Source organism: Salvelinus alpinus, chromosome 3 (genome assembly GCF_045679555.1).
Source record: "Salvelinus alpinus chromosome 3, SLU_Salpinus.1, whole genome shotgun sequence".
NCBI lineage: Eukaryota > Metazoa > Chordata > Actinopteri > Salmoniformes > Salmonidae > Salvelinus > Salvelinus alpinus.
The window spans coordinates 46289449-46301176 of record NC_092088.1 but is presented as its reverse complement, the minus strand read 5'-3'; the positions used below and the strand labels follow the sequence as shown (position 1 = coordinate 46301176).

General features: G+C 43.0%; 1 protein-coding gene across 1 annotated transcript in view; it reads left to right on the top strand.

Annotated features, from left to right (window-relative positions):
* The first annotated feature begins 10216 nt into the window (after positions 1-10216).
* The window catches only part of LOC139570825 (PDZ domain-containing protein 8-like), a 67925-nt gene continuing 66413 nt past the window's right edge, over positions 10217-11728 (top strand). The window contains exon 1 of the mRNA XM_071393035.1: positions 10217-11465. Coding sequence (XP_071249136.1) covers positions 10585-11465 — 881 coding nt within the window. The 5' untranslated portion in view covers positions 10217-10584. The remainder of the gene's footprint in view (positions 11466-11728) is intronic.

Below are 11728 nucleotides of genomic sequence, written 5' to 3'. Positions count from 1 at the left end.
TACAATATGTTATACATTTTCAAAACATATGATATGTTACGAATTCCAATTTATTGCTGCTAACATTAGCTAAGTGGCTAATGTTAGCTAGGGTAGGGCATAGGGTTAAGGTTAGGTTTAGGAGTTAAGTTAAAGGGGAAGGGTTAGCTAACATGCTAAGTAGTTGCAAAGTAGCTAAAAAGTAGTAAGTATTTGCAAAGTTGCTAATTAGCTAAAATGTTACAGTTGCCCATGATGACATTCGAACAAGCAACCTTTGGGTAGCTCGACATTCACGTTATTGTATAAAACAGATGATTAAGTCATCTTCTATCTTGTGTAACCATACTTAACGTAACATAACATTAAGTTGAGTGTCCCGAATTTACATTTACATTTACTCATACCACCTTCATGGAGTCTGTTTCTGACCGTTTGAGCAGACACATGCACATTTGTGGCCTGCTGGAAGTCATTTTGCAGGGCTCTGGCAGTGCTCCTCCTTGCACAAAGGCGGAGGTAGCGGTCCTGCTGCTGGGTTGTTGCCCTCCTACGGCCTCCTCCACGTCTCCTGATGTACTGGCCTGTCTCCTGGTAGCGCCTCCATGCTCTGGACACTACGCTGACAGACACAGCAAACCTTCTTGCCACAGCTCGCATTGATGTGCCATCCTGGATGAGCTGCACTACCTGAGCCACTTGTGTGGGTTGTAGACTCCGTCTCTTGCTACCACTAGAGTGAAAGCACCACCAGCATTCAAAAGTGACCAAAACATCAGCATAGGAACTGAGAAGTGGTCTGTGGTCACCACCTGCAGAACCACTCCTTTATTGGGGGTGTCTTGCTAATTGCCTATAATTTCCACCTTTTGTCTATTCCATTTGCACAACAGCATGTGAAATGTATTGTCAATCAGTGTTGCTTCCTAAGTGGACAGTTTGATTTCACAGAAGTGTGATTGACTTGGAGTTACATTGTGTTGTTTAAGTGTTCCCTTTATTTTTTTTAGCAGTGTATATTATCCCTTTAGAGTGTCTTTTGAGGATTCAAATGTAAAGTTGCTGCCATCTGCTGTACTGTATGGGTATGTCCTGCACAATGTGGACAAAACACAGCTTCTCTTTGAAATTCAATACAACACATACTTTTATGCCTAGGCATTTATTAAGATTTACGAGTGTTCTGTTGGGGAGTAACTGATTACATGTAAGCATGTACATGTAATCTGATTACTAAAAACTGTAATCAGGTACATTACCAGCTGTAATATTGTCATCAGATTACAGATACTTTTGAAAAACTACTTAATTACTTATTTGATTACTTTTAAAATCAGAAAGGTTTGCGAAAAAATACATGACATCTTTCTTTCTGTTTTCTCAATCACATTCAATTCAGCATTGAAAAAAGGCGCAAGTGTAAGTTTGTTCCACCTGAGCGAGTCTGACCACAAGGCACACCACTTTAAATGACACACCAAATGTGCTTGATGGATCCTTCTCGTCTTCTTCTAATGCCGTTCAAGGGGAAAGTAATCCAATAAAATGAATCAGATTACATTACTGAGTTTGAGTAATCCAAAAGTTACGTTACTGATTGCAATTTGACAGGTAACTGTAAATGATTACATTTAGAAAGTAACTTATCAAATTAACGTGGAATGTTTTTAATAATGGCAATAAAAATTAAATTAAAAATAAACCGTAAATTACTTGATAACAGAAAATACATTTATTTCAATGACAGAGTTAAAAAGTCATTTTTGACTGACCAATGTAGATAGTTTCAAATACATGCAATTAAATTAAAAAAAAATATATATTTTAGACATCTGCGCAACCTTGAGGGAATCTTACTTGAGTCAGAAAATGATGTTCATATGATAAGTAAGATGTACAAAACCTTGCAGTGAGCATATTCAATTGACAATCTCTTAGAAAAAACTATTGGAACCAAGACTTGAAAAGAACTGATGTTGGCACAAAATGGAGGGAAAGTTGGAGCATAGCGAACGAAATTACAGTTAACGAATTTGTACGATTAATCCAGTATAAAGATAATGTATAGCATGCACTATACAAGAGACAAAATTCACACATTTTACATCATAACGGCAGAGTTATGTCCAGGTCCTGCCGCAGAACAAATCAGTTGGACCGGCGTTTGATTTCCATAGGCAGGAAATACCTCACATTTTTTCATGGGTGTAATGGTAAAGACCATAGACAGCTCATCAGCTTCAATGAAGTGAAGTATTTTTAATTGTTTTATTTAGACAGGAGTAATTATATAATTGTGGCAAAACATACACTTACTTTAGGGGAAGCTAGCATCCGAACAGTGCACTGTGCAATCGCGAGCTCTCCAATTTGCAAGATGCTGAAACCAGAGATCTGTATCTAGTCCTATTTTTGTCTAAACAGCATCAGATACATGGTTTACACATGCTGAGACAGAGGGGCGCTGTTTAGCTCGATCAGATGCTTTATCTGAGATTGATGCGTCTTTCTGTCGATGCGTGTCTCAGTCAAATAAATCAATATTTTATTTGGACGGGCAAGGAGGTACGGTAGGGCGGGCCATGCCTCCTAAGGCACTCCAATTATAACGCCGGCCCAAGTCATGTCTTAAGTGTAAAATAATGACTCAATAATCAAAAATCCAACCATGCTTTCTGGGAACGCTATAAAGTCCGGAAGTTGTAAACGGAGCTAGAAAGTTGTCTGTCAGAATTATTACAATGAACATTTACCTTTAATCCGTCTGTCTGCTTACTACAAGACATGGCATATGGGGTGTAGTGAGATACCCGACGGGTTGGACGATTCTCTTTTCATCACTCATCTTGAGAAAATGTATACAAAAAACGTGGAAATTAATCACTCGGCCATCATTAATACAATGGAAAAATGAAATGATTTATTATTTAAATAATGAAAGTGCTAGGCTACGGAGAGAGAAAAAAATGGTGCAGTTTCAGGCCATGTGGGGGAAAGTGATGTGTGCTAGTGGGTCTGGGCAGGTGTGATCAGTTGATGTTTGTTTGATGATGTCGTTTGCATGTGTATGCTTTGTATTGTTTATAAAATACACTATTTTGGTCTAGGCTAAGCCTGAATTGATGCACAATATTGGGCGCGTACCACAGCTAAGGTGAGGCGAGGGAACAACCAATGGTGGCGTGTACGTCATCGACAAAAAAATTGCTATAACATGTGGTCTGGTTAGCTGATAATTAAAATATTTATCCAGGAGTTGTAAGATCTGCAGGCGTTAGCAAAGTCTAAGCGTAGTTAGCTAACAGCAAACTGACAATATTGAAATGTCCATGTTAGGTATGCTAAGCTAGCCAGTCTAAAAGACATCAATACAATTAGTGGGGTGGTTAAATTGTGTATTTTGTTGTAGGTGGTACAGAATCTGATTCCACCCACATGCTCTTCCAACCTCTAGCTCTGTACAAGGTGAAGGTAAGTTGGCATATTTACTAAGGTAGCTCAATTTACAGTAAGCATGGTATAAACATGAATTGGGTAGTGTTTGTTATGGGGTTACAAGTGTTTTTTTTTACCTTTTCTTTTTGTAAAACCCGGGTTATCTAGAGTCATTCCCCAGTGCCCTGCTGAAAAATACCCCAAAGCAGTGACATTTTGGATACATGCATGAGGGAGCGGACACACCTTGCTGTTATAGAGCACAACAAGACTGTGGGACAGAAACCAGAAAGGGACACTGAAGGGTATAAAAATCAAGACTACAACAGTAATGACACAACCACCTCATTTACAGACAGTACTTTGAGATGAGAAAGGAGGTTTTGGTTGTGCAGGGTTCTGCTTAGACGGTAAATGTATTGTTGTCTATGAGAGCGATTGAGGTGCCATTTCTCCTTATCTCCAATATAACTATTCATACTGTGTAAGAACTTCCTTCCAAAGACTTTTCACACCCCCAGCCCACTCACTTTGTTGACTGATCTTTCCTCTCAAAAGCAGCTCCCAATGTCCCCTCATTGTCCCTAAACAATACGCTAAAAGGTCCCATTTGGTTGACACCTTTACCAACAAAGGCATGTTGCCCTACATCTCTTCCACATGCTTACACCACGACTATGTCTTTCCAGCAGACGTGCAATACCAGCAAATCTTCTGCAAGAGGACCAAACAGTTGGTGGTTAATAAGAAGCCCAACACCACTTTTGGCAGAGTCTTACCCAGCTGTACACTTACCGTAGACAGGACAAGAACATTCGCCATTAGCTCAAAGAGTCTCAGCTTCCCCAACCCACCATACCAAACACCATTGCCAGTGTACAGAAGACGGATAAAGGACTATGGCTGCGTTTACACAGTCGGTCCAATTCTTATCTTTTTTTCAATAATTGGTATTTTGACCAATCAGATCAGTTCTGACAAAGATATGTGATTAAGACCAAATAGTGGGAAAAAAGATCACAATTGGCCTGCCTCTGTAAACACAGCCAGTGTGGCTCAGCATAAGACCGTGTGTAGAACATGGGTCTCCAACCCTGTTCCTGGAGAGCTACCCTCCTTTTATGTTTTTGCTCCCACCCCAGTTGTAACTAACCTGGTTCAGCTTATCAACCAACTAATTATTAAAATCAGGTGTGCTAGATTATGGTTGAGGGAAAATTTACAGGACAGTAGCTCTCCATGAACAGGGTTGTAGAGCCCTGATGCAGAATCACCATGAAATAAATATGGATCTTTTCTTTCAAAATATCTTGGAAATTTGTATGACTTCATGGATTGAGAGAATATATTTATATGACCTGTACAGGGCTATGTAGCATCAAACAGATGCTAGACATTCAGATGTCCAACAAATGTTTTTGTCAAAATCTAAAATACAAGGGTACACTATTTAATGCTAAATCAAGAGAACTGGGTATGTTATATGGTAAAAGTAAATAAACAAAACATTGTATGAACACTGTATTACAGTTCAGTGTGTCTGGGTGTTTCTCAGTTGTAGAGACACACAAGTGCAGGGAACTGTAGCTACATATTGTTACATCAGATAATGTGATTTAACCAAAGATTCTTGCAGACATCGTCTATTTCAAGTGTTCTCTCATTGATCGAGACAGATGGGTGTACACCCCAAAGAGCTGCATGGCATGATAACCGAGACCTGCTTTGATTAATGAGAGAAGACTTGAAATAGACAAGATGGCAGCTTATAAATTGTTGGATTATGTCATGGAGCAAAAAGTATTTTAATAACAGCATTTTTTAAATCCAAACTGACCCCCTGCAACTGAACGCAGACATTTTATGAGACTCTTGTTTCCCTGAATCAAGGATTAAGACGGCATCGTTGAGATGGGTTAAATTCTCTGTGCTACACCAAACAACCTATCCTGTAACTCCCAGTAATTGAATATCATAAATCTTTGGTTAAATCACATTATCTGGTATAACAATCTATAGCTAAGAACTAGTGGTCATGGTGAAATTGCCATTCACAAAGAAACATACAGTATCGTCAGTGTACTAAAATTCAGGGAATACAGTGCATTCGGAATGTATTCAGACCCTCTTCTACATTTTGTTACGTTACAGCCTTATTGTAAAATGGATTAAACCGGGATAAGACAAGCAAAGCCTGCAGGCTATGTGATACAATTAATAAGAAATAGGTAACACAGGTCATTGTAAAGAATAACCTTCTTCTATAACTATGTACTGGTAGAAGAGATTATAGTGTGGACATGTAGGGCCCAAAGCGATGTGTACAGCACATGTTTTGTGGGAACTAACGTCTGGCTGCAGCCAGTACTGTATGTGACAACGAAGAAGCAGTCATGTCAAGACTATAGAACCTGACAAAAGTGTGAGGTGTGGCACAAGAAGCTGCCCAACATACATCGTCCAATGTAACGACCCAAAGTAGTGTCCAGATGTTGCCACACCTCTAGTAGAATGCGCTTTAAGTCCCTCTGGGGGGAGCCTTCCTTGCAGAGGAGTATGCCAAAGAGATAGCTTCAACTATCCAGCGAAATAGTCGTTCTCTGGACAAAGCCTTAGACTGTGCTTGTGTACCAAAGCACACAAACAACTGGTCATAGCGGCGCAGGCTGCTTGTCCGAGAGCGCACGGACAGGGTGTAAAGACACACCTCTTCCTCAGAGCGGAAAGGAGGAGGGAGAACGTAGCCAGATCAATAACCATAGATTTAAAACCAGATGTAATGATCTTAGGCAAATAAGCGGGGTTAGGTGTCAATGTAGCCCTCCACTTGTCCTCCGAGAACACCATGCATGACTGGTGCACGGAGAAGGGCCGCCAGGTCACCCACCCGTTTCGCGGAGGCAAGGGCTAATAGTAGTGCTGTTTTAAATGAGAGGAATTTTTATTCTATTGTGTCTCTATCGTCGGAAGTAGAGTTAGTTAACGCATCCAGAACTGTGACCAAATCCCATCTGGGGAATAGACAACGTGTAGGCGGGCGCAGACGACAGGTGCCCATCATAAACCGAGAGGCCAAAATGTGGCTTCCCATCTATACTATCTATTTCAGAGTGGTAAGCCAATATAGCAGCCAAATAGACCTTCAATGTAGAAGGAGAAAGGCCTTTATCAATTAGACTCTGAAGGAAGCTCAGTATGATACCGATACTGCAGTGAAATGGGTCTTCACTATGTGCTTGCAAACACATGCCACCTGTATGTGTAGAGACCTTGTTGAACTAGCCATAGCACTCTGTATAGTCTTTATAACCGCCAGAGCTAACCCGTCACTTAAGACGTTCCCGTTCAGGTACACTACATCTCTAAAAGTATGGGGACACCCCTTCAAATTAGTGGATTCGACTATTTCAGCGACAACAGGTGTATAAAATTGAGCACACAGCCATGCAATCTCCACAGACAAACGTTGGCAGTAAAATGGCCCGTGTTGAAGAGCTCAGTGACTTTCAATGTGACACCGTTATAGGATTCCAACATTTACAAGTCAGTTTGTCAAATTTCTGCCCTGCTTGGAGTGGCCCGGTCAACTGTAAGTGCTGTTATTGTGAAGTGGAAACATCTAGGAGCAACAACGGCTCAGCCGACACAAGCTCACAGGGATCGCCGAGTGCTGAAGCACATAAAAATTGTCTGTCCTCAGTTGCAACACTCACTACCGAGTTCCAAACTGCCTCTGGAAGCAATGTCAGCACAAGAGCTGTTCATCGGGAGCTTCATGAAATGGCTTTCCATGGTCAAGCAGCCTGAGATCACCATGCACAACGCCAAGCATCGGCTGGAGTGGTGTAAAGCGCGCCACCATTGGACATTGGAGCAGTGGAAATGTGTTCTCCGGAGTGATGAATCACATTTCACCATCTGGTAGTCCAGCGGATTAATCTGGTTTTGGCAGATGCCAGGAGAACACTACCTGCCCAAATGCATAGTGCCAACTGTACATTTTGGTGGAGGAGGAATAATGGTTTGGGGCTGTTTTTCATGGTTCGGGCTAGGCCCCTTTTTTTTTAACCTTTATTTAACTAGGCAAGTCAGTTAAGAACAAATTCTTATTTTTAATGACGGCATAGGAATAGTGGGTTAACTGCCTTGTTCAGGACCAGAACAACAGATTCTTACCTTGTCAGCTCAGGGATTCAATCTTGCAACCTTTCGGTTACAAGTCCAACGCTTTAACCACTAGGCTACCTGCCGCCCCCTTAGTTCCAGTGAAGGGAAATCTCAATGCTACAGCATACAAAAAACGTTCTTCCCACTAACTAGTCGGTATGCATCCTCAGGGAGGCATCTTTTTATTTTACCCCTTTTTTTCTCCCCAATTTTGTGGTATCCAACTGGTATTTACAGTCCTGTCCCATCGCTGCAACTCCCGTACGGATTCGGGAGAGGCGAAGGTCAAGAGCCGTGCGTCCTCCGAAACACAACCCAACCAAGCCGCACTGCTTCCTGACACAACGCCCGCTTAACCCGGAAGCCAGCCGCACCAAGGCCCGGAGGCATCATCTGTATGACAACCCGCAAGTCTACTGGACCCAGCTGGATACCATGCTCGGGTTTTGCCAGTAGGATAGGCTGTGGTGACATTGCTGTGTAATGGTTATCAGCCGTGGTGAAATAATCTGCCTGTCTGACTGCTTTGAATAGACGGCGGTGTGTTAACATGCGAAAAGGTAGGTTTTGTAATGATTTGTTCAACACCCTCAAATCTTAGATCGGTCTCATGCCACCGTCTGTTTTTGGCACTAGAAAATATTTCAGATAATGATCCATATTTTTGTATGCTTCCCTCACTGGGCGAATAGATCCTTTTCCTCGGAGGTAGATTATTTCCTGTTCTAGAATAAGGGCCGCTTGAGCTGAAATTGTCGTGGGAGTGACACCAGCGAACCCCTGCGGACTTTGAGCAAACTGCAACCCTTCCGAATTGTATTCAGTACCCAAGGGGGAGCTGCGCATGCGTGTTTCCACACTCAGTCTGCTGGACAGATCTTCTCTTTCTATTAGAGATGGCAGGGCTGTTGTTTGATTGGGAATATCTAACTGGGCTACAGGCAGAGGCTGCTGTGCAGTTTAACAATTTTGATTTAGACTGTGTAGGCGAGTCACAGGCAGAGGCTGCTGCATGACTGGAATTAAACCGTGTGTCTCGGTGAAACCTAACTGTCCCACCCTTATGTTTGGCCTTGGGCTCATGGAATTTTTCTCTAAGGCCATGAAGCTTGTGGCGGATGCTTAGCGTCTGTTGCTTAGTGTCTGTTGCTGCTCAAACTTGTGTGTGATGATCTCCACAATAGGCTCGAAGAGCCCAGATACCGTGACAGAAGCATTCAGCAGCACATTCTTCTGTAGAGAAGTCTGGGGGGGTGGGGGACCCCTACCACTCCTTGTGGTAAGGGTCCTTGCCTTGTCAGAGATCGGAGGGGCAGCCGGCATCTCCTCCTTGTCCTCCTCTGTCACCCTCACTCTTAGCCCCATCATCTGAGCCAGGATTTCCATAGGCATCCTACTGGCTGGCATGGAAGTCTATCAACTCCCGGTGTTCTGCGTCCTCGAAAGAACCAGCAGGTTGGGGAAGGGCAGAGGTGGAGGCAGAGGCTCTGTCCAGTATTGGAGAGCCGCACCTTGCCCGCTCTTCCGTAAGTTCCCGCGGAGCTATACAGGAGGAGCTGGGTGGTGGAGAGATAGACCAGGTCCACTCGATGGCGGAGGGAAGGCAGAGGAAGCCCGGAGCAGTGGATACAGAAGAAGGGGTCCGTAATATCCACCTCTACGTGGTCTGAGGCATTGGGCGCACTCTCCGTGATAGTCCCTCCCCGACATGAACTCGACGCACTGTTTTATCCCGGCAGGTGACGACACCTCGGCCTGAGGAGAAATAAACAGTTAAAAAACAGAAATCTGAAGGAATCCATCTGATACCCTCACTCAAAGCTTAAGAACACTGTTTGAGTGTGATTGGGATGGCAATTATAAAATAATTACCTCAGAATGTTGTCTCCTGCAAGCGTGACGCGCTAGCTAGAAGGACCGTTAGCAGTGGCTAGAAAGCTAGCTGACTCAGGCTTCTAAACGGACAGATGTCAAAGGAATCTAAAATGTAAAAAAAATATGTCTTTGTCGCTTCGGTCGAAGGCGTAGGATGAAAAAAGTAAAGATGAATTTTCAGATGATAAGAATGGTGGCTTCGATAAACAGCGGTGGCTGAATAAAGCAAGAGTGAGGCTCTCTGGCAAGGCAGTGCGTATTATAGCCTCTGGGGTGGGGCAAAATGTCCCAGATTGGCTAATCACTGCCTGTCATGGCCAAGACTGGACTTCGGTGGTTTCAAAGTAGAAAATTATTCAGTGGTGCTGTCTGGAGATAGTTTTTTTTTTTATTTTTTATTTTTTTAAAATATGAGGTCAAATCAGGTCAAAGCGAGAGGCAGAACTTTGCCAGAAATCGGTCTTCTCCAGCAGGCGACGTTGTTTAGTTGATTTATTCATGAGGTTTATTTGATCGAATATAAGTTTTGTCATGCTTAGATTGTAACGAGTGCACTGATAAGTAGGAAACGTGATATCCCGGCAACTTTGAAAAAAACATTTTATATCGGAGTTGTCGGAGATGGCTATACATATTCATGACATAAGGCTAGTAGCGTAGCAGATATTTAATACAGGTGGTTGACGTTAACAAGTCAAATAATGAGATGTATCCACCAATCCAAAGAGAGGAAAAGGGGGGAGCTCCGTGCGGCTTTGTGTTAGGGCGGAGAGACAAGTATTGCCGCGTTCAAATGCTTGTCAAACTCTGACATTTCAGATTTGCTAACTAGTTGTAGTCATACAAGTGCCACGTTTAACCAAAATTTGGGGTTAGTTCCGACTAGCACATGAAGGCGGCATAATATCTATAATCTTTGGTATGGTAGTGTACACTTTTGTAAATCCGTCATTACGCACAACCACGTAATACGTTCGCCCAATCAGCTGAAGAGCTTGAACCCCAAGAAAAAGGCAGCAAATATGGCAGGTTTGTGTGCAACCAGGTGGAACTTGCTTTGTTATTACGGCTAAACGTCGGAATATGATTGTTTTATAACGCGGAAACGGGAAGAGGCAACTGCTCGAAATGATTTACTTGATAGTAATTTCCGCATTATCTGGCGCACTCATTACGTTGGTATTACAGTTCTTACTGCTTTACTGGAGAAGCCCCGAGCCAAAAACCGGGACAGTGCAATATGTCAAAGCAGTGCCTGATCCCGCCTTGAAGGATTACTTCAATAACCAACATGCCGAATCAGGTCAACAACAAGACATCGCAGCATCTGCTGCATCCAAACAGCAAGAGGCCATCTCTCCCAGGCAACAGGAAGCAGCTGTCACAAGCAGTAGCCCTAAACAACAACCGCCACCGCATTGTCAAAGCGAGCCACTGCACACCTCCAAACCGGAGACGTGCAATTTTCTAAACGCTATCTTTTTGTTCCTATTCAGAGAACTCCGCGACACTCCTGTCGTTAGGCACTGGCTGACCAAAAAGATCAAGGTGGAGTTCGAGGAGCTATTACAAACCAAGACAGCTGGTCGGCTGTTGGAGGGACTCAGTCTCAGGGATATCTCCCTGGGTAATTCTTTGCCCGTTTTTAAAACGGCCAAACTTATTAATCCAGTGCGTTTAAATGAAGACGGCATGCCCGAGGAACTCAATTTCGACGTGGACCTTGAATATAATGGGGGATTCCATTTAGCAATTGATGTAGACCTTGTTTTTGGGAAGTCAGCCTACCTGTTCGTAAAGATGACGCGTGTGGTTGGAAGACTGAAGCTGCAGTTCACCCGCGTGCCTTTTACGCACTGGTCCTTCACGTTCCTTGAGGACCCATTGATAGACTTTGAGGTGAAGTCACAGTTCGAGGGAAGGCCCTTGCCTCAGCTTACCTCAATCATTGTCAACCAGTTGAAAAGAGTTATCAAGAAGAAACACACCTTGCCAAATTACAAAATCAGGTAAAACTTGCTCAGAAACTACAATTTTATATTTGTTTAGGTCTATGCAAGTCAGTAGGCCTGCTGAGAGATGGTCAAAAATGTGTATCAATATTTCAAGCTAACCTAAGGACTATGGAAAGTGGCCCTCAACAGCCTCACTTCTATTTGTATAGTTACCAAGATCGGTAAGATGCATATTTGGGCTCCAAGTTGGTGATGATACATAGGCCCAGAGCCTTCTATTTAGCTACATTTAAGGCTCTGCTTAGGCCTTTTAGCCT